The sequence below is a fragment of the Pseudopipra pipra genome, chromosome 1 (genome assembly GCF_036250125.1).
Source record: "Pseudopipra pipra isolate bDixPip1 chromosome 1, bDixPip1.hap1, whole genome shotgun sequence".
NCBI classification, from domain to species: domain Eukaryota; kingdom Metazoa; phylum Chordata; class Aves; order Passeriformes; family Pipridae; genus Pseudopipra; species Pseudopipra pipra.
Window position 1 is genome coordinate 65609084 of NC_087549.1, and position 23527 is coordinate 65632610.

Consider the following 23527-nt stretch of genomic DNA (forward strand, 5'->3'; position numbering starts at 1 on the left):
AACAAGGATTTCCGGAGTGTCTGAACACTACCCTAGAGCAGCTGGATTGTAAGTGCTTCACAGGGAGGAGGAAGAGGAGGGAAATGAAGAGCTGACATGCAGAATGAGATCATCTGAGGGATTCTGCACAAAGGCAGAATATCCTACACAACATTCTGTTGAAGGATGACACCAGTCTTTCAGAGGGATCGTCATCTTTAATCCCATATCTTTAGTTAATGCTGGTGCACTTATCTGTTTGATGCTGCTGTTCTTTCCTAAGAAACACATTCTCTTAGCCCTAAGATCAATACTTTTTACATGCCAATATAAAAAATGTACAATTTGTTAAACCTAAAATGGTGCAATTAGCTTGGAAAGTTGCAATAAAGTAGCAAATTCCATTCCTCCCACCCACCTTGTCCAAATTACAAAACAGTGCAGAAATATGTAAGGTTTTATTAATTGTTATTGTTTAACGAGTGACAATTTTCATAACAAAAAAAGTTCATTAAATATTTTAAAATTTTTCTTGCATTCTAAATATATATGGGCAGTTCCAAACAATTAACCAATCCAGAATAACAGTGCTGGGCAAGATAAAACTTAAATTAGCATTTTCAACATAAAAACCTACAAAGGGGGAATGTTTCAAAAATACATCACACACATACAAACATGGGTTTGGGTAGAAACTAACAGGACCAGTGCTTCTAAACCAGTTACACACTTTTAAAAAGCCTCGTGACGTAACTCTTCAGTCTTTATATAGTGATCTTCAAAGTCCATGAACAATAGTTCAGTGATTAGTTGAACAAATAACCGACACTTCTAAAAAAGAAGTGCATCTATTCTATTGCATCCAACCCTGTACAACTGAGCGTATGATGCTTCAGCATACATATTTATACTGAAAAAATATTTTACCCTCTTGATTACAATTTCTTTAAACATTTTGAGTGATGTCAGTGACAAACTACAAAAAAATGTAAAAACGTAAAATCTTTGCTCTTTTAATACTAAGATGTACAAATTCAAGGCATGAATCTCAAATACATTGGCATTGATTTCTCATCTGACATTTGTCTGCTGAGTGGCTGAACTGCCTGTACCGACTTGCGAAAGGCGCCATAGCTGGATGGTCACTTTCCACATTCAGAAGGAATTACACATGGGGTAAGTTTTTCAAACTGGTTTGTTCTACTCGGCAGTTAGGGTGTGTGTATATGGCCAGGGACAGCAGCTTGGCTCAGGCAGTCACACGTGAGAAGTAACTCAATTGCATTCTCATCTCCCAACCCACATAACGCTTCGCATCCAGACAAACTGTGGCCCTTCTGGTGTTTGTGATGAGCTCTTTTCTTTCCTCCAGGTTTGTCTACTACAACTTTATTTAAAAAAATTAGTACATAAAATACTAATAGATAAACATAACAGTATAATTAGTACCAATAAGGTGAGCAAAATCACAACTGCAAAACTGAGTAGTTGGGAAGCACCTATTTCGTTTAGGAATCTCATTTCATGTTAGGTATTTTTGCTGAGTAATCGGATTAGGTTGCACAGACTATTTCAAAAGATTTATCTGCTTTCTTCTGTGCCCAGACTGAAATGAAACCAGGAGAAAACAGTAACAGAAAAAAACCCACATCTGTAAGAGCTCTCTGTTAAACTTGGATGGGCATTCACAAAGCTGGATTGCTTCCAAGACATGATTCTAGATGATTGCCTAGAGCAAACTTGTTTACCAAGTCTAGCCCTCAGGAAATAATGAACTGCTAATTAAAGACCTGACAACCTACCAACACTAATCAAAGTCAAGTAACAGAGAAGACCAGATAGTATAAACAGAAGGTTAAACATTGCCCCTTTGAGGTCTAAGGCTGGATTACAAAGGAGGAAGAAAAAAGTTATCCAAAATACATGGCACTGTTGAAAAAGAATGTGGTTTCTACTGCTAAAAGGAGTCAAAGTATACTCAAAGTTTTAAGAGATTTCAGGCAATGGCTTTTTTTGTTGATGTTGGTGTTTTTTAATCTAGAGCTGCTTATTTTCCTGTATTATTTTATTTTCCTCTATCTATAATTTTATTTTTACCGTATCTATTTTGTTTTTACTAACTAAATTAAAAAGTCCCCTCTCTTAAAAGTTTGCAAAGCTTGTACATCTGTAGGCTATCATGGTCAGGTGTACATGAAGTGGTGAACCGTAAGGTCAACATTTAAGAGCTGTGGGGAAGTGTACTTCTGTTCTGGGAGAATGGACACAGTCGGAGAGGGAGACTGTGGCTACCAGTGCAGGCTGCTTTTAAGTTTCTATCTGCAAATAACAAACAGGACCTGTCCAAGGAGCAAAGCCAGGTGCAACAGCTGTAACCCAAGGAGGTTCCTACAAGCTAACCAGGTAGCAGCCAGTGTCCTGGGAGGCAGAGGCAGCAGCATGGTGACATCATCCCTCATGGAGGCACATTGCTGGGTTACAACTAAAACTCTAGCTGAGAAAAAAATACAAGTATTCCTAACGTATCTCCAATACGATAAGAATGTAACTTCAAGTTTATACACTCTAGTACTCGAGAATGGATCCTGAGCCCCAATGAGACTCACATCAGTCTGTTTCTTTACGTGTTATTTTAATTAGCATCTTCCGTATGTTTCATTCTTAAAATACTATTTGTATATCAAGCTGGAAGACAATGAAAGGCTGACGAATTTGAAACAGGATCATGCTATTCCCCCCTCAGAATACTAATACATACATTTATACACACACACATTCACACATACACATACTTGTATGAATGTATGTACAGACATGTAGGATTTGTGTCAAGCAGCTTGCCCAAACATTGTCCCTTCCTAATATCTGCCTCAAAATCAGTCTTGCTTAAACAAACTTTGAAAAATGGCAGTAATGATAATAATAATAAAAAAAGATAGTCTTATGATACCATGTAAAAAGTCAGGGATAAGGAGCACAATGTGCTACTGCACTTGGGGGAGACAAACCACACTTCTCTGTTGATGGAGTGTGACCACCAAATAGGTGAATCCCTCTAAACCCAGTTCTATTTTGCTGCTTCTGATACCTGTGGAAGCTGGCCTATCTCTATACTACACTGCAGTCTGCAATACAAACACACTCACAGAGTTTAAGAGCATGCACAGCTCGCCGGAGCGTCCGCTGTTAGTGAAAGGAAAGGCACCAGCACCGCATGTCCCATGCAAACACAAGCGCAGTGAGGAGGGGAGATGGCAACACAGTAGAAGAGTTTAACAGCTTCGGACTACAACTGTGATTGTCCCTACCATGCACGGTGGATCACACAGAATCCCATTACTTCCCCTACTTAGCGTTTTCCTAACATGGCCTTTTCTACCCTCTTGAACTTCTGCAGTTCAACAGCTAGTTCCCAGTTTCTCAGATACAGCCACATAAGCTTTCCATTTTGACTTTTGTTTCTGTTCAGCATATTACCACAGTAGTTATCATATTTGAAAATATCTTTTAAGCCACTTTCCACATGTAAAGCCATAGCAACAGGATCAGTTGCTGCTTTAACTAGCAGATTTTTCTCTATTTCTAGTCTCTGACTTCTGGGTACAACGAGACTGCAGTAGATGTCCTGTCTTTCTTTAAGTCCCTCTTCAAATTCTTTCAGTAAAATATTGGCTCTCTTTTGCCACTCTTCTTCCTTTGCCAGGCAACTCTGGTACAAGCTACCTTCTGCTCCTGAGTGCAAGAGGACTTGTTTTTCTTGCTCCAACTTCTCCTGTTCCTGTTCTAGGAGCCTCCTTTCTTCTACTAGTTTGCGGCTCTGGGACACGAGGGCTTCGCGGTAACTCAGGGTTCTGTTGCGCTCCTTTTCCAGCTCCAACTCCAAGTGAGCAACAGCGCGACGGTTCTCCGTGATTATATCCCGGTATTTGCCTTCCAGGTCTTTTTGTAAAGATGACTGCTTTTTATGGTACTCTTGTTTTTCTCTTTCTATTTCTTTTTGACATTCTCTGGTCCAGATCCAACCTACCATATATAAATGAGACTTCAGACACGAGTATAACATAAAACAGTGATAGGTGTGATTAATTAACTATGCCTCAAAGGAAGTTACTAAGTGGTAAATAACTCTCTCTCCTGCCCTCCCAGTGATACTCACTTCTATTTACATGTCCCCACAAAATGTATTTATGAGGTCCCTCTTTCACAGTAAGTCACTTTAAATAATCATGTTTTCCCCGAAGTAAAATATTCCCTATTCCTTTATTGCCAATACTTGCACCACTCGGATTAAAGAAAGAAAATAAAGTCACGCAGAAACAAACTGGAGGTTTCCAACGCAGGTACTGCACTGAGAACCTCTCAGGTCCAGTAAATAAATATACATCAGCAACTTCTTGGGTTGCTACCTTGGGACTCTCTAGTACGTGCTGTGTCCACTCCTCCGAGAAAACTTTATAAACTGGATCTTATTAAACATAGATTCTATTCCATGTAGGAGAAATGGCCACTGCCTTAGCGTTATGAGCAGTGCTGGTTGTTTACAAACAAGACGACCTGAGGAAATCCCCAGACAGGGCATGGCTTTATCCCTGGGCTGCTGCAGAGACTCGCCCTGGACTGGGGGCGAGGCCGGGGCACAGCCCCACGCCCCGGCTCCGGCGCTACTTACGGAAGGCGGCCAAGCCCAGCATGGGGACCAGCAGAGCGTAGTTCCATCTGCTCCCGTCATCACCGGGATCGCGCCGATTGGGCTGGATGTTCCAGTGGGGAGGGTTGTTTAAGTTATTCATGAAGGCACCTGAGGCGTACAGAGGGGAGATACGGCCTCAGCAGCGAAGCGCGCAGAGGGGCAGGGACCGCTCCCTCTGCTACCCTTTCCTCCCGCTGCGGGGCTGGGAATTCTGCCCGAGCCCCTCGGACGGCGGCCCCGACACTTGGGAGCTTGGCCGTGCTCCGAACGGCCAACCCGGACCGCCCCGCGGCGGCATCCCAGGCCCGTCCCCATCCCCATAGCCCTATCCCCATTCCCATCTCCGTCCCCATGCCCCTCCAGCGCGACCCCCACGCACGAGTCCGGAAGCGCGCGGGGCCCTGGCGTTGCCACTCACCTGCCGGCCCCGCCCCCTCCCGGGCCGGCCCATCAGCCGAGACAAAGCGGGGGGAGCCGAGGGGGTGCGGCAACAAACGGACGCTGCTGGGCGTCCGTCTCCGCCCCAGACGGGCCCTTTTTATTCCAAAAACATCGGCTACGGAACACAAATATTAGTGGCATCTAAACCCTCCGAATTGGCTGAATCTAGTTTTGTTTTTTGTCTCATAGAGAAAATGCTTCACAGTCTTTTCCTCACTCTTTTGCCCAAACCTTATGTTTACAAAGCGATCTTTCCCACAGCTTTAAAAGCAATAATAATTGTGGCCTGTTCGTTAAGCAACAATATTTCAAGCACTGTCAAAGAGAGGAGAGGCCGAATCCTACAGTGCCGGAGAACTACATTTTTCAGTATTTCACCAAGAAAAAAATAATGGCAGTAACAGAATTCTAGGTTCGTGTGTGTTTTCTGGTTTTTGTTTGTTTGTTTGTTTTGTTTTATTTTTTTAATTCCTCTGAAAACAGAAGCTGTTTAGGAACCTTTCCTCACGGAAGAGACACACCCGCAAGCAGGTTTTATCAAAGCAAACACGCAGCTGTCGGGTCGTATCCCTCAGCCGGCATCGAGCCCGTCACTTCGTCCCCCCGCCCCCCCGGCAGGGTTGGTCTGTTCCGCCGAGCCTCGCGCCTGCGTCTTGCTCGCCCGCTCCCCCCGTGCCCGCGGTGCGAGATGGCGGCGGCGGCTGCGCGGGGGCTGGCGAGGCGGTGGCTGCGCCCGGCGGCGGCTTCGCGGGCGGTGAGTGCCTGTCCTTGTTTGTGCCCCCTGCTTGTGCCCCTGCCCGTGCCGCTGCCCGACCCTGGCCCTGTCCTCCTGCCGCCGCCGCCGGCGGCCCGACCCCGCTGTCTCCCCCGTGACCTTGACCCGCTTGGTGCCCCCGGCTCCCCCCCCTCGGCAGGCTCGGTCTTTCTGATGTCTTCTCTGGAGCCGTGCCGACCTTGCTGCTCGTGTCCTGAAGGCAGGTTACTCCTGAGGGGAAGACCAGGGAGTAGGTGGCTGTGGGCATGGCCGGGCCGCGCCTCCCGAACGCCGTAGCCTGAGGCCGTGAGCGGAGTCCTGAGGGAATGAGGGAGGCAGCGGGAAAGGGATGTGCCGGGGAAAGGTCCCGGAGGGGCCTGGCAGGTGCAGCCCCAGCATCGGGGTAAAAAGGTCGCCGCAGGCTCCTTATGTATCAGGAACTGCGTGGCCAGCAGGACCGGGGAAGTGATTCTTCCCGTCTATTTAGCGCTGGTGAGACCACATCTCGAATACTGTGTCCGGTTCTGGGCCCCTCAATTCAGGAAGGATATTGAGGTGCTGGAGCAGGTCCAGAGAAGGCCAGCGAAGCTGGTGAAAGGTCTGGAGCACAAGTCTGATGAGGATTGGCTGAGAGAGCTGAGATTGTTCAGCCTGGAGAAGAGCAAACTCAGGGGTGGCCTTATTGCTCTCTACAACCACCTGAAAGGAGGTTGTGACCAGGTGGGGCTTGGCCTCTTCTCCCAGGTAGCCAGCGATAGGATGAGAGGGTATACTGCACCAGAGGAGGTTTAGGTTGGGCATTAGGAAGAATTTCTTCCCAGAAAGGGTGGTCAAACGTTGGAATGGGCTGCCCGGGGAGGTGGTGGAGTCACTGCCCCTGGAGGTGTTTAGAAAAGACTGGATGTGGCACTTGGTGTTATGGTCTTGTTCACAGTGATGGTATTTGGTCGTAGGTTGGACTTGATGGTCTTAGAAGTCTTTTCCAGCCTAACAGATTCTGTGATTCTGGACCTGCATAGGAAGCCACTGTATATCTTCGTGTTGCTTGAAACTGCTGGTGATTATGCCAGAAGGGGCTGCTGAGGCATCTGGTAGGTTTCGGTAGCTGGGCTGTAAGCTGCAGGTCCTGAAGGAAGGTTTTTTCTTCTCCGTGGTGAGATGGGAGTTTTCAGTTTCTTTCCCCTGTTCTCACCCTGTGTGTGTCCCTAATGAGTTTGGGGTTACAAAAGATAAACATGTGGGAAAAGGGCCTTGTAAATACAACTGTACTTGTCCCTGTCTTACAAAGTAAGTGCAGAAAATACAACCTACTGAGACGAGGAAAAGTTTAAAGAGTGTCTCTATGTTTTAGATAACAGTGAGATAGCCCTGATGGGACCTTTAATTTCATGAGTCACAGTCTTCCCTGTAGCATTACAGTTCAGGATTACTGTGATCAATGTTTCCTTCAGAGTTATTACAACACCTTCTTCTGCTTTGCGGACTTTTGTTCAGACTCATTCTAACAAAATTCAGTGGCAAGAGAAATTCTTATGTATGGCTCTAACAAAACAATTGTATGTGGGTGGGAATAGCAGTTCTGAAGACTTGTTCTGCAGAAGCTTAGGTGTGAAAAGAAAAGCAATCTGCTAAACAGTTGTGTATTTTGTGGCTTTTTTTTAATAATATACTTCCAGAATTCTCTGATGCAAAATGTATTAGATAACTGTTGATAGTGACTTCAGAAAATAATAAAAGTTTTTAGAAAGTAAATCAGTTGCAAGGTATTGTGTCAGAATTCTGACTGGAGATTGAGGTAGACTGTTTAGTCTGAGGGGAGAAAAAAAATGATTCAATTTCTTTTGAGGCTTTAGAGCATAACCAGTTATGGTTTTCTCCCTTCAGTCATTTGCACTTTCTTTAAGCAGTACCAAGTATGTACAGCTCTCTTTGTGTGCTGTCTTCACATACAGTTAAGATTTTGTTTGAATCACTTAATCCAATAACTGAATGTGTTGTTGCGCACGTGCAAGAAATAATTTATTGCAGTGAAAGGAGCTGTACTGTTGCTGGAACAATATTTTGGGAACAAGCAGGTAGTGTCTGCTACAGAATGCGTGGCTGCTGCATTTCAAGTGTGCGGTGTAGAGTTCTGTGGGTCTCCCTCCAGGCCTGTGAAAGTAGTTTTGCTGCAAAGAGGAGACCCCATTTCTGCTTGAGCTGTGACTTGGGAAAGCTGGTTTTCAGGTAAATTGTGTCTGATGTTTAGGTTTCATCTGGCTGTCAGTGGACTAGTTGATCTGTTTTTGCATGTGAATGAAGAATGTTAATGAAGAAGATTGATACAGAGGTTAAGATGGTCATGGAATTGCCCCAAGGCATGATAACAGGGCAGTGTTAAGATTGCTCTTATTCTAAGATAACTGTAAAAACCAGAAATATGTTAGCAAGTCTGAGTACAGAGACTTGTGTAACTTGCTGTTATGCAAGAAGATAATTTGAGGAAACTGGTATGAGAAATGACAAAACTAAGTTGAGGAAAGTGTTCTGTAGTTCATGTAAGAGATGAGCAAAGAGGTGGACATTTGGAAGTGATGAGGATGGAAGAGCTGCTTGGTGGTGTAGTGTAGGGCGATGGAACTATGAATGTAACAGTTGCTGGAAAAGACAGATATCACTCCAGTGCATTTTAGGATATATTTCAAATAGGGAAGTGCTGATGTCACTGGGCAGGTGACTAGTATGGCTTTGTGGTGCTCTTCTCAGCAGTCATACATGCTGATTTAGGTGTGTTTTTTGGGCTGCGTAAAGAAGGAATACTAGGTTCCAATGTGTTGGAGAGGAGGAGACTAAAATTCTAGTTGTTTTAATCTATTGAAGCAAAGGCTGAGTACTGAGTAGGTGTGGGTGCTTTTGGTTTGGTTTGCTTTTGAATATGTCAGGGGAGAGGGAATGACATTGCAGAAGGGTAAAACTCATGCCCCTGTGCTTCATTTAAGTATTAATAAATGTTTTTAAGTGTGTCACTAATTTAATAAGAGCATGAGAAAAGAGAAATATCTCTGACTTTTGAAGAAATGCTTAACTGGAACAGCATTCCCTACAACCTATTTTTTTCAGTCTTCATTATTCTGACTACCTGAAATAATTCAAATTATGATGATTGCTCAATATGAGAGGTATTTTCTGTTACTTCCTGTGGTTCCTATTATGCTGTCTTCATCTTTGCTTAATTATGAAAAAAGATGGAAGAAATCTACAGCATTATTTACAAACATATTCTTCTGTTGGTGCTGCCTCAGATAGGTCTGAGAGACTGGTCACTGTTAGTGAAGTACATAAGGGATAGTCTGTGACATCCTGTTAATTGCAGGGTGTTCTCTCATCCAGTCAAAACTTGATACTTTCCTGCTTTTTATTCTCAGTGTGATCATAGAAAGATAGAACTTCATTGCATGTAGCTCTAAAATGTATTCATACAATAGTCTTGTGTGCATGGCGTCAGTGGTAAGTGAAAATTTGTTATGAACGTAGGGTAGCTGAGAATGCCCAGAGTCTTCCTTGTGGAAACCTTTGTTCTATAACAGTTGTCTCGGCTTCTTTCCGCAGTGGCCAGCGGCATGCCAGATTCCTGCACGCAACTTACACTTCACCGTCTATGGAAAGAAAAACGCTTCTACGAAGGTTTCTGATTCGGTGGGTTTGTAGTTTTTATATCATGAGTAACAGATTAAGTAATACACCTAATGCTTGAGAGTGTGTAACAGCCAGGTACTTGGCTTCTAGTGGAGTGTTGTGTTCAAGTACCTAGTGACACTGAGTTGCTGAAATGCCTGCCTTTTTTAATGATAGTTTTCACCCAAGAGCGTATAACAGATGTAGCAATTGCTGCAAGAGTCTATGAAGAACAGTAAACTTATACTGCTTGTGTTTCTATGAAACTTGTTTGATGTATCTTGAACTATTTGTGATCATAACAAACTGATTTATTTTTCCAGATTTCTACACAATACCCAGTAGTGGACCATGAATTCGATGCAGTTGTTGTGGGTGCGGGAGGAGCAGGTCTGCGGGCTGCATTTGGTTTGTCAGAAGCTGGATTTAATACAGCCTGTGTTACCAAGCTGTTTCCCACCCGATCTCATACAGTTGCTGCACAGGTGAGAAATGAGGTAGAACAAATGTTTAAAAAATGCTTGCTGTCAGAAAGCTGATTTGGATATAGAATCATAGAATGGTTTGGGTAGGAAGGGACTTTAAAGATTATCCAGTTCCGACACCTGTGCCATGGGCAGCAGTGCCACCCACTAGATGATGTTGCTCAGAGTCCCACCCAAACATCATGTTTCAAGGCCACACTTCTATTTATAAATATTGCATATTTAGTTGAAACTTTTGTGGAGGGCAGTATATCGTAGAATCACAGAATCATTAAGGTTGGAAAAGACCTCTAAGATCATACAGTCCAACCATTATGCAAACACTGCCAAACTTTATATTAAGTAACAGGTACTTTTCAGTGTCTTTCCAACCTAATGACATTGCAAGACACATTTTTTTTATTTCCCTTTCAGTTGTTCTTATAATTTTTATTTCCTCACTTATGTATTCATTTCACCATACTGCCTCTTTTTTCTTCCCTTTTCTAAAGATTTTCAAAATGCAGTGCTGCTTCTGTGTAAGTTTGTGATTCACTATGTTTCACAAAACTGCAAGATGAGTCACTGTGAAACTGAGAAATTTCAAGTTTTTCAGAGCTACATGAAATCTGACTTTACTGTATTTCATGTACACAGATGCATAAGTGGTGTGTGATTTTTTTTTTTTTAAATAGAAATGAGATAAACCTACTAAAGCTGTATTTTAGTAATGTAATTCTAGGCAAATGGATTTTCATTTTCAGGGTGGGATCAATGCTGCTCTGGGAAACATGGAGGATGACAACTGGAGGTGGCATTTCTATGACACAGTGAAAGGGTCCGATTGGCTGGGTGACCAGGATGCCATACACTACATGACTGAGCAAGCCCCAGCTGCGGTGATAGAGGTGAGACCCACTGGAATTGATGTCAGCTGTAGTTATTTATTACATAGGCTAGCTCCCAAGGAGATCTCCTTAAAATAACTGGTTGGATTGTTATGCACAAGAGCTTCTGATGCTTCTGTTTGGGTTCAACAGCTGGAAAATTATGGCATGCCGTTCAGCAGAACTGAAGAAGGAAAAATCTATCAGCGTGCATTTGGTGGACAGAGTCTTCAGTTTGGAAAAGGAGGACAGGCTCACAGATGCTGTTGTGTTGCAGACAGGACAGGACACTCACTCTTACATACTCTGTATGGCAGGGTAAGCAGTGGTGAAGTAAACTTGGTTTGGGTTTTTTGCATTTACAGTTAATGATTTTTTTTTCCTTTTTTCCCCTAGAGTTTGAAAAGAAAAAAATCAAACCCAAACCCAAACAAAACCTGTAGCTGTTCACATATGAATGAGGAATCCAGGGGAATGGCTTATAACAGTTCTGGGTTTCCTTCCTTTGTGAGGCAATGTGGAAGGATATAGCCTAGATGATGCTTGTTTTTTGTCAGGAATAAGCTGAAGCAGAATAAATAGAAAGATTGTAAATATGATGGCTTTCATGAAGACAATGGGTGTTAATTAGTGTACACTGTTAGCTTTGTGGTCTGGAGTAGTTCTTCACTCTTAGTGCTTTCTTATCTGTTGATAGACTCAAAGAGAATTTATGTAAATTTTCCCCAAAAAACCTGTTTTTTCAAAACATTTGAGACAGCAGCATTGGGGAGCTCTGAAAAGAAGTACAAGACAGCATTGTCTTTCACTGTTATTCAAACGAGGACCAGGGGAAGTTGAGGTGTAGCTGGATTAAGGCCCACTGTGCATTTCTGAGCTTGCTCTGTGGCAAGTAAGTGACTGGTGTTCCAGCATTTCTGCCTATTAATTCTACAGATCATAACTGAAGAAAGTTCTGCTTGTTTGAAAATCGTAGTGAGCTGCTTGAAACCTGAAATTAAGTACCTAGTACCTACTGTTTTTTATTTACTTGGCAGCTAATTGCAGTCCCTCAGGTTTGCACTGTGTGTGCGGCTGCAATTCAAATGCTCCGTGCTGCCAAACGTTGCTCTGATCCTTGAGGGCATGAAAAAATGTTTGACTTGGTGCCCGCTGCTCCTGCTGGTATAATAGGCTCCCAGAGATATATTCCATTCCTCCTGGAGAGCTTAAGTACAACGTGCTTGTACATGTATCCAGCACTGCAGCTGGGGTAGCCTGTTGCCAAATGTAGAGGTGAAATAACAAGTCTGCTGGCTAGCTATGGCTTCTCAGAATTAAGTGATTTGGTAGTTACCTGTGTCTTTCTAAGCTAGAATAGATTAATTAGCAATTTTTTATGAATATTTGAGTGCAAACAGTCTTCCCTGAGAGTTGGTGGGTGGTGTTTGCTATACTGGTACAGCCCACACACATTGACAGTTTTGAAGAGAGGTTACTTAATTGTCTCAATTTTTCTTAAAGTTCCCTTTTTAATTTTCCCCCAGTCCCTACGATATGATACAAGCTACTTTGTTGAATATTTTGCCTTGGACCTACTTATGGAGAATGGAGAATGTCGTGGTGTTATTGCCTTGTGCATAGAAGATGGCACCATACATCGTTTTAGGGCAAAGAACACGGTCATTGCCACTGGGTAATGTAATGTTTGTGGTGAGGGACAGAAATTTGGGAGTGTTACTGTTGGAAGTCTGTGCGTTTGTGCATGTGTTTGAATCCACAGTGTGGAGGGGATACGTTATAGGTTCGTTCCCTCCACCCTGAAAGCAATATAACTGAATTCAGTCATTCCCTCTGAAAGATGGCACGTACTAATTTTGTGACCAAGTATAAATTTGGTTTGAGATCTAACTTTGAGTTCTAGAACACTGACATAAACTAGGAATGTATAAGAGTGGTATGTGTGATTAAACTGGTCTTTGTTTTTTAAAACTTGATGTTTAAAGCAGATACTGTTGCAATGCTACAAATGTGTATGTATATCTGTAGAGTCCCAAATTTCCTTTAGAAAACAGCTATTGTCAAAATTCTGAAGAATCTATGACATTAAGATGTTACCATTGTAATTCTAACTGTTCTAGGATGAAATTAGCAGAGTATGAGTGTAACCTAACATTACTTGGTTGCAAAGTTTGTATATGTTTATTACAGTGCTATATGCATTAATCTTTTGCTGCTTATGGCTGTCTCCTATCTATTTCAGTATATAAAACATTTATAAACATATATGTCAAAGAAAAATATTTAGCTTGGTTGCCTATGTGATATTGCTTTCTTAAAGCTAAGGCAGTTTTCATACTTGTGTACTTTGAGGTACATACAATATGTACATTGATATTTTTTTTGAGAGTTTGTCCTGAACTTTGGCTTATTGGCAGTTCTCAATAACATTGGAGGCTAACCTAGTTTTCAGCGTAAGAATTCATGTTTAATACCTAGAAAACTAAGTTTTTAAATATAGGAATATAAAGTTAGGAGCCATATTGAGGATATAAACCATTGTTATATGCAATTTTTTATAAAACTGCTAGTAATAGTTTGAATTAAGTTGAATGGTATTGGATTGATAGAATTTCCTGAAATAACTTGGGTTTTTTTGCTGGCAGAAAGGCTTCTGATATTACCCTAACTAGCCTGCTTTGGAGTTGGTATTTTTTTTTTTGACCTTCCGTCACCAGCCATTTTCAAATATGGTTGAGCATAACAGCGCGATACCAGTTTTGTTTTCTTTTGGTTGAACTTAGTGCAGGAGAGGGCAAACCTTATGCATTTTTCTTACTAACCCTTTGCTCTATTTCCACTGTTATACAAACAGCATAATTGAGTGATATGTTCTGGTGATGTTTTAATTTTTCTTCCCGCTGATTCTGTTACTGTTTGTGTTCCGCAGTGGGTACGGCCGCACTTACTTCAGTTGTACCTCTGCTCACACTAGTACAGGTGATGGCACTGCAATGGTCACACGAGCTGGGCTTCCTTGCCAGGACTTAGAATTCGTTCAGTTTCACCCTACAGGTACAGAATATGAAATATTACTCACAAACACTATTTTTAACGAGTTGAAGAAAGCAACAGGCTTTTCTTTGCTTTAAAATGTGCTCAAGTCAGTTTGCACTCTTCTGCAGCACTTCATTAGTTGCTTGAGATGTGTTTAGATTTGTCTGCAACTCCTGTTGAATATAAATCTGAGAGTCAGACTTACAGTGTGGGAAAGGTCTCAGCTGTTCCAATTTAAAGACCAGTGTTAAATATCTTGAGGTACTGTCTTTACTAACAGGTTTTATGAATTCAAAGCTGAAACCACTTCACCTCTTAAACTTATATCTCCTTTTTCTTTAATATTTTAGCGGTTAAGGTACATATTTAGGACTGTAGTTTTATAGCACGAATCAGTATCTAAACTGTGAACAATGATTGCAAACTAGATTTCTTTTGTAGCTGATTAAATCCTTTGTTTTAATTTGTGGGGGTTTTTTTAACTGTTTGCTTAATTTTACAATCATAGACATCCAATGTTCATTTGACTGACTTAAGGTTTTTCCAGTTAAAGAAGCTTCATTGGTTGTGTGATAATTCTGTAGCTTTTAAGATAATTATCAAGTGCATGAGTTGGTTTGTGGTTTTGTTTTCTGTGATGACCAATGCTGAAGGCTAACAGATGGGTCTTCCTTCTCTAAAGGAAAAGAAAACTGATTATTCCACACAATTTGAAGTCAGTCTGTACTGCTTTAGCCCAGGAGAAGAGGAAACAAAAATAAGCAAATAACTGTAAAATTCTCCTTGCACCTTGATGGGTGCAGATCGCTTCCAGTTTTAATATTTTAAATACTGTGGGTGTTCCAAATCAACTTACTTACCTTTCAGGAAGGGTGTTTGAAAGGAATAACAACACTTTTTTCTATGTAGTCCTGGGGGACAACTCCTAGTGGTATATTTAGGGTGGAATGAAGTCTGCCCATCTGACTTACTTGCATTATTATTCGGAAGATCTTGTTTATTCAGTGTTTGTCATCCTGATTGTGAAGCTGTGTAGAAAATATCTCATTTGATGATATTTTCTTTGTTGAACAGGTATCTATGGGGCTGGCTGCCTTATAACTGAAGGGTGTCGTGGAGAGGGAGGAATTCTAATTAACAGTCAAGGTGAAAGATTCATGGAGAGATATGCACCTGTTGCTAAGGATCTGGCTTCCAGGGATGTAGTGTCTCGTTCTATGACCATAGAAATCCGTGAAGGAAGGTTAGTTACAAACTCTTAGTGAAGCTGCAGAATAAATACTCAATCATGCTAGACTTTATGCGGTGCAGTAGTTCATTTGATAAGCACATGATAATTTGTGAGAGTGAGCTTTAGTAAGTGTTAGCTGATCTCCTCGTGTAAGGCTGAAATTTTTCTTGTTAATTCCTAATGATACTGAAAGAGAACAGAAGATGTTAGGAGTCTCCTGTTTGAATTTGATGTGTCTAGAGACAATTGCTCTTAATGTATTTGCTCTTACTGCAAACAATGAACATAATTTGGTGCTCTCTTCTCTTGACTAATTATTTGTACATATTTCTGCAGAGATATACTGGTTTAAAGTCTTAAACAGTGTGAATTATGAAAAGAAAGCTGGGAGTTGGAAAATGGTCTTAATTCTGCCAAGTGCAAGAGTCCTAGATATTAATGTCCTAGATATTAATTTTTGTCAGATAACATTTGAAAAAAAAAGTTATTTATTTTCACAAGCAAAACAGACTGGATTAGAAATGTTACTAGTGTTTGTAAATTCCTGTTATGTATTCCAGTGTTGCCCTTTTTTCGGTAGGGGTTGTGGTCCTGAAAAAGACCATGTATACTTGCAGTTGCACCATTTGCCACCGCAGCAGCTAGCAACCCGTCTCCCAGGGATTTCAGAAACAGCTATGATATTTGCTGGAGTTGATGTCACTAAAGAGCCTATCCCTGTTCTGCCTACTGTGCATTATAACATGGGAGGTATTCCTACTAACTACAAAGGACAGGTAAGTAATATACATCACTTTTGTTTTTTTTTTTTTCATCATCATTGTAATAGGAAATTATTTTCCAAATATAAAAGCATTAAGAATGTTTTTCATAAATGTAAGGATGATTAATACCATTATTAATAGTAATATAATGATGATGTCAGAATACTTCAAACACACAATCTGGTTTGTTTTTAAAAATAACCTGAAAACCATATTCCAGTCCATGTGGAGAGGTGGGAGTTCCAAGAAACATCTAAAATGAAGTTACTGTCACATCTGACAAAAATTCTCTGTTTATCAAGTTGAAGATAGTATAGTTGAACACTGATCAAACTAGAGCTCTGTTGCAATCTATAACTTGAGTTAATATATATTAATTCTCTGCAGTTCATGTGATCTAAACACTAAAGTAGATTCCTCCAACTGACACGAGTTAGAAGTCAATGTGATCATGTCAGCTAAATTCCTCTGTTCGTGTATTGTACTTGTAAAATTTTATTGTAAAATTTAACCTTAGAAATGTGTGCAGATCAGACTATTCCTGTGCATTTCCAACTCACTGCAAAATTGTCGGGAAACAGGGCCATGTACTCTTCATAAGCATGCATAAAGAAGTATTTGGGTTTAGTTCCATCTGCCGTATAGTATTACTACTTACCCTTTAGAAGTAAGGTAATTATGGGTTTAGAGTTGGAGAAAACTTACGGTTGCTGTGTTTCATCCTTACATGCACATGACCTTTGCAAATAAGGAGGTTTGCAATGTTATAAATTGTTTGAAAAATGAGTATTAATTGTGTGTCTGGAATGACAGGTGATTACACATGTGAATGGTCAGGATAAAGTGGTACCTGGTTTATATGCTTGTGGGGAAGCAGCCTCTGCATCTGTCCATGGTGCAAATAGACTTGGAGCAAACTCACTTCTGGATTTGGTGGTGTTTGGTCGTGCCTGTGCCCTTACTATTGCAAATACGTGCAAGCCTGGTAAGTCTCACTTTTTTAGAGACGTTTACCTTTATGATTTTATTTCTGCCCAATACAGAGTTGTTGCTGCCTGAATCAAATTTAGAATGATAGACATAGGCTCTTATTTGTTAGAAAAGAAAGAAATCAGTGTTGATGCTTTTTATAGGCATGTTCTTTGCTGTGAAAATATTTTGACATTAACATTTGCTTTGTAAGTTGATACTTTTAAAACTAGAATTGGGTCAGTGCTATTGGCAAAAACAGTTATTTTTTTCACAAATTAAAACAGAATACTGAATGTGAAGACTGACTTCTCTACATCCTGCACTATCTTCTATGTCAAAATGTAGTCTGTCTTACATTTGGCACTTTTGTGTAGTGCAATTTGCTGCCACCTTGCTGATTTATAAGAAGAACTTACATGCAAGTGATGAGATAGATACTAAACATCTCATTCCCTGATGAGATTTAATATTCACTGCTGAATATTAAATATTTTAAGATACTCTGGTTCAGCAACAGTTACTGAGCTGAAAAAACAAACAACTCCCCCAACAAAATACTATTAATGGCAGTTATATTGCCAGAGCAGCTGAATTCCAGCAGTCATCATCTATTTTCTCATTGCTTAATGTCCAAAATAATAAGACAGATTGTTTTTTCAGTCTGACTGCACGAGGTGCAGAGTGATGGTTCCTGTTGGTATTGGCTTAGATCATGTGGTATTTCTTGTTTGGCTTTGTGCCAACGTTTATTTGAATCTCTCTGTGGCTCCTTAGAGTTTGAAATTGTAGAAAGGGTTTTATTAGTCTGAAGGCAAAGCTACAGGTGAAGTGAACTGTGCTGGTAAGATCCTGTGTTTGGTTTGTTACCCAGTAACACGTGGATTCCAGTATTAGAGCTAAGAAGCAGAGCTCATGTAACTGCCAAGCTTATGGACCTGTACTGGTCCCTTAACAGATCCAAGGGAAAGGTTTGGGAATGAGGAGACAAGGAAAGTATAGGAAAAGGTGTTAAGGACCACAAGCTTATTCTGTATTTTAGAAGAATTTTGATCAAGTGCTGATTCTAAGGAACGAACAGCAGAATTTAGCCAAACCTATAAAATCTCTATGAATTGTCATAGTAAAGAATGGGATTCATATGTTCCTCTGTGAACTTTATTTTTGTATGGATACTGTTGGTGGGAGTTCAGGAAAGTTACAGTTAATGTGTACCTCAGAGGAAGCAAACATATGGTGTTCTAGTCAAATCTTTCAGTAGTCGTTAGTCTATGAAACTGCCAGTAACCAAAGCCAAGCCAAACTACTAAACTTACTGACACTTTCTTATTAGGAGAGCCAGTTCCCCCCATTAAACCAAATGCTGGTGAAGAGTCAGTTGCTAATCTTGACAAATTAAGGTTCGCTAACGGGAGCATAAGAACTTCAGAAGTGCGACTTAACATGCAGAAGGTAAGCCTGGTGGAGCTGTCAAGTACAGGGTGGGAGAAGCTGCAAGCAACAGTGGGGTTCGGTCACCTTGCAAAGTGCACTTCAGGATTTGCTTTGCAGAAGTAAAAAGTGTGTGATAAGATTGTGTGCAGCAAAGGTTGTACGTCTTCTGTTAATTTCTTCTTCCCTTCATGGTCATTCCTCTTGTGTGGTTTACTTGCTGTATAATGGAGTGGGGTTTCATTTGTTTGGGGTGAATAGAAGAATGGAGTCAAACCAGCTCTGTAGCAAACTCTGTTGGAGCTAAGGAGGTTACATGGGTTCGTTACATGCAGCATATCAAACTGATTTTGTTTTACTGTGTTGCAGGCAATGCAAAACCATGCTGCTGTATTTCGTACTGGTTCTGTACTCCAAGAAGGCTGTGAAAAACTTAGCCAAATTTATAGAGATCTGGCTCATCTAAAGACTTTTGACAGAGGTAATTTGATAGCAAACAATACACCTTGGCCAGAGTACTCTCTGGGAAAAGTGTTGGTGTTTGGGGTTTTTGTCCCATAAACTTAATGTATTTCTTGAAACTTTGGCTGAAGACTTTGACCATTTTGAATCTTTCAAAATATTTTGTAGAGCCCTACTTACTAAACGTGGTAATCAGTAAAATACTTGATCTTATTGGTCATTTTCTGGTTGCATTATCTTTCAAAGAAGCAGAGACTGAAATTGGATTTAACTGTGTGAGGTACAAACTGCTCTTCTCTCAGAACATGAGGTGAAGTTGTTCTGATATTAAGATGAATGATGAACTTTGTTAGTATCTTCTGAAAAGGCCAGGGAGTTGCAAAACTATTCATAGACTTAACACTCAGTTTTCATTCTTCATCTGAGCAGATCAAAGTGCATGCAGATACTGCCATGTCTGGCAATGTATCTTAAGAGAACTTGGTTATTTAAGTACAACTGATGATGTACCTTTTGTTCACTCACATGTATTTCTCTTCAACTACTGCTATTGGACATGTTTTCTAACACTAAAAATAGAACTGGGTTTCTTGGACAGCTCTTGCTAAGCATCAAGAAAAGTTAAAATAGCTTAGAATGGAGATACATTTGTGTAACTGAACTTGAGTCCATCTTGAAGAACCTTGTATGACTAGCAGGATTTATTTTCCTGCTAGTAGGAAGGAAGGGAAAACCCTGTTGTGTGGATCTACTAGGGATATACTTAAAGAGCTATCATCTAGTCAGATCTTAGGGTCTGAAATGAGGTATGGGGACTGAGTTTCAGGCAAAAATCTATGGTGTAATTTTGTCTCAGTAGTACACATGCAACAGGGACTGGTAGAACTCTAATTTTTCTAAGATTCATGATGATTGTTAGGGTGTTGGAGTCATTCCTGAGCTTTGCAAGCAATGTGAGTAATTCAGTGTTGTGGAGTACTGTGACTGCAGTATGTAGAGCTTTGGGTAGCTCAGTTCTAAGTATCAACAATAGGACAGAAGTAAATTGAGGAATGATTGTTTGTAGACCATTTTCCCATAGTATTTTAATATTTTACTAGGTATTGTGTGGAACACTGACTTGGTGGAGACCCTCGAACTGCAAAACCTGATGCTTTGTGCTCTACAAACCATTTATGGTGCTGAGGCTCGCAAAGAGTCCCGGGGTGCCCATGCCAGAGAGGATTATAAGGTATAAATATTTTCTGTGACCTGCATGTAGGATTGAATTTCCTTGTTATGTGTCCTCAGATGGATTATTTTAAATTAGTAATTTTTTTCTAAGTACAGTCTTCAGTGTTATAATTAGTGTAGTATTTGTTTGGGGTCCCATCTGTTCTGCTTTGTCTGTTTTTATCTGTTATATATAAAATGACCAATATATGCAACACTGGGCAACAGTCTTGAGAAGAGTTGTTCAGTGTGTGCATCTGAATGATTAGAGACCTCTATAGCTCTCTACAGTAATACAGAGGACTTTATAGTAATATAGTAGGACTGTAGTAATAACATTATGAATGCATAAACAGGACATAAGCTTGCATACACAGAATAATTGTCCTATGCAAGGGAAGTTACCTTAAAGCCCTTGTTAAGCCTGAGGATTTAAAATTGGACACGAGCAGTGTTAAGATAAAGCTTGCTGTCTGTTTGGAGACACGCTGCATTACAGTCGTAATTGAAGTGCAACTAATTGTGTGGTTTTAAAGTGATCTGCAGATATAACTTCTGGCCAAAACTAACCTAATTTTCTTCTTAGTTACGGGTAGATGAGTTTGACTATTCCAAGCCACTCGAAGGCCAACAGCGAAAGCCATTTGAAGAGCACTGGAGAAAGCACACCCTTTCATACGTGGATATCCCATCTGGGAAGGTACATGATGCTTGAGGGTCTTTTTTGCTGTCAACAGACAGCCGCTTGCATAGACAGCTTTTGTAATCATGATAATACTGTCACAAAACTTTTGTTGCTGAGTGACTTTGCTATTTGAACTGGAATTGTGTTTCCCCTTGTGTAGGCTAGTTCAAAAGCTTTTCTTTTCTAATGGTGACAAAACCTGTTGTTGGTGTTTAGCATAGTGGCTTTATGGTATTTCAAAGATAGAACTGAATTGTGACCCTATAGAAGTCTTGACCTTTGGGGGGTTTTTTTGTATCTCATGTTCTGAATCCTCCTAATTTCCTCTCCAGCCAGTTTTAACTTCCTTGAAACTAGTTTGAGGACAAGTGAGAACACTTCACTTCCTGAATAGCTGCTGAGAATGGAAAGAAACACAGTTTTGTCTCCTAACTGATCCCATTGGGTTCTCACCTGCAGGGCTTTCCTAGATGAAAGAATTAGGAGCTAGCAGTCTTAGCCAAAAGTTTACTTTTGTTCAAAGGCCTTTTTAAAGTCAGTCTTCTGATACCATTTCTCGTCAGGCTTTGCTTTTAAGGAATTTAGTCAGTAGTAATGTGATGGAACTTTTAACGTTCCTCGTAGGTTACAAACTGTTCATTTTCTATGGAAAGAAATTAATGGAGAAATTAGCTTAACATCCATGAAGTCGTTCTGTTATCTGTGTTATTTGGCCATTCCTATTAGCTAGACTGTCTTGTTTAGATGCAGGATGTTTGTTTGTCCTAAAGTTGTTTTTTCCCTTTTGCTTCAGGTTACCTTGAAATACAGACCTGTGATCGACAGAACTTTGAACGAGGAAGACTGCCAGACCGTCCCCCCTGCAATCCGCTCCTACTAGCAACTTGCATTTCACTTGAAGCCCTCTCCCAGACGGGGCCAGTGTACATAAGCATAGCACAAGCAAAACGAAACAATGTTATCACTAGCAATGAATGGAAAATACTGACTAAACATTTCTCCAGCTTGTATTCTGCTGTGGCTTATTGTACAATTATTAAAAATAGAATGCAGGAAAGCTTATGTTCTTTCACCAATCTGTCAAAACTGACAAGGACAACACAAAATGTGTCTAAATAAAGTCATTACAAGTCTTGTATTCGTATTTGTTTGAATATGCTGATATATATATATATATATATATATAATTACAGTGCTTTTATCGTGAATGTATAGTTAATTTCCATGCTTTAAGAACAAGAAAGGTGATGCCTGGTGACAGGACAAGGGGCAATGGGCACAAACGGAAGCACAGGAAGTTCCATCTGAATATGAAGACAAACTTCTTTACATGGTGGGTGGCAGAGCACTGGAGCAGGCTGCTCAGACAGGTTGTTGAATCTCCTTCTAAAGTTAAAAGCCTGCCTGGATATGATGCTTCAGGTGAACCTGCTTTAGCAGGGAGGTTGGGCTGGATGGCCTCCAGAGGGCCCTTCCAACCTTTCTGTGAAACGCATCGCATTAGTTTTAGACACAATGGAGATATTGAGTTTCGTGATGTGGGGACCTAAACATCATAATTTATGATTATAAGTAACATTGCAGAAAAGAAGAATGATGCACTAGTAATTATAACTTTGTACTGTAATACTTTTTGTTTATTAAATAAAACAAGAGGCTTCTGCTTACTTCCTCCATAATAGAATAATATGATATTCTATATAATGTAGACTGTAATAGTAATCTTTACTGACTCTGGAACTTCTGAAGCCATTTTTGTGGCATACCCTGTGTATGTATTTCCTCTTTACTGTCAGAGGAATCAAGGGGCAGAAGACTTGCCTAGATGTTAAAACTTACCAAACTCAAATTTAATTGCATTTAGTGCCAAGATGTAACTTGTAAGGCATTAATAGAGCAGTTTCTAGCAGCATTTCTGTGAATAACTTAAAGTTCTTGGAAGTGTAACTATGCAGACTGCAATTGAATGAAGCATTTTGCGAAGTTTGAAAAAAAAAAAATGTTTACTGCTGAATGTTGGCTGCTGTTAGGAAAAAAAAAAAAAGTTTGGAAAACAAAACATGCTTTAACTCCTGTATGGCTGACAGATTGGAACCTAATGAATGAATTACAGACACTGCAAATCTTATATTTTCAATAGTAACTATTTTTGCTACTGTATGTCCTAAACAACGAGTTTGCTGTTGTACAGAGAGCCTGTACTCCCAACAGGCATGTGTGCTTTCAAGTCTCATTGACATGGAGAATTTTAAGCATTCCGTGCTTAAAATTGGACTTCAGTGTCCTCTTTGAAGAGTCAGTGCATCCTTTGAATAGAAATATATGCACATGGCCAGCTCTGCTCCCACTGGAGTCAAAGCAAAACACCATCTGTTAAAGGATCTTGCAGTTTTGTGGTATGAGAAGTACTATGTGCATGGAATTCATTATTCCTAAGTGTTGAAATGTTGCTGGTGCTGGGTGGAAAAGTTCAATCCGCCTTACTTCGCTCTTGTAGTGTTTCTGTACTTTGCACCAGGGGGAGACGTAGCATGTCGAAGAACTACCCTTGCATGGGCAGGAAGGGAGAAGCCTTTTTTTTTTAATAGAAGGAGCCTTGGCTGTCGCTGGGGGGGGCGCGGGCGACAGGAAATAACGCTCTATGCATCTTTGACAAGGTTACAGTAAGGCAGGACAAGCTTATAAGTTTTTTTCCAGCGTGGGAAAAATCGCTGTTTGGCGCCTCCCCCGCTGCCCTTCGCCGGGCCCGTGCTAGGCTCCCGCCCTCGTCCCCGCTCGGGCATCCCGGTCCTGTCCCGGCCCGTCCCCCCGCGGCCGCGATTGGCGCGGCGGAGCCTCGGCGGGGATGGGCGCCCCGGGCCCGTGACG

General features: G+C 40.9%; 2 protein-coding genes across 3 annotated transcripts; one reads left to right on the top strand and one right to left on the bottom strand.

Annotated features, from left to right (window-relative positions):
* Nucleotides 1–418: 418 nt before the first annotated feature.
* Nucleotides 419–5164, bottom strand: CCDC127 (coiled-coil domain containing 127). 2 transcript variants are annotated; one of them, XM_064659649.1, is made up of 3 exons: nt 5088–5164; nt 4649–4777; nt 419–4002 (listed from the first exon to the last, which is right to left on the bottom strand). In XM_064659649.1, exons 2-3 carry the CDS (start codon nt 4767–4769, stop codon nt 3329–3331), a joined length of 795 nt encoding a protein of 264 aa, XP_064515719.1. In that variant the 5' UTR covers nt 4770–4777; nt 5088–5164; the 3' UTR covers nt 419–3328. The 2 variants fall into 2 exon arrangements, with proteins under 2 accessions (XP_064515719.1, XP_064515729.1); XM_064659659.1 differs by lacking the exon at nt 5088–5164 and adding an exon at nt 5049–5085.
* Nucleotides 5165–5709: 545 nt separating this feature from the next.
* On the top strand, nt 5710–21797 carry SDHA (succinate dehydrogenase complex flavoprotein subunit A). Its single transcript, XM_064659635.1, has 15 exons — nt 5710–5864; nt 9453–9539; nt 9842–10003; nt 10747–10890; nt 11023–11187; nt 12396–12544; nt 13799–13923; nt 14980–15148; nt 15717–15912; nt 16714–16885; nt 18203–18321; nt 18670–18781; nt 19863–19993; nt 20561–20674; nt 21453–21797. Exons 1-15 carry the CDS (start codon nt 5799–5801, stop codon nt 21537–21539), a joined length of 1998 nt encoding a protein of 665 aa, XP_064515705.1. The 5' UTR covers nt 5710–5798; the 3' UTR covers nt 21540–21797.
* The last annotated feature ends 1730 nt before the right edge of the window (nt 21798–23527 follow it).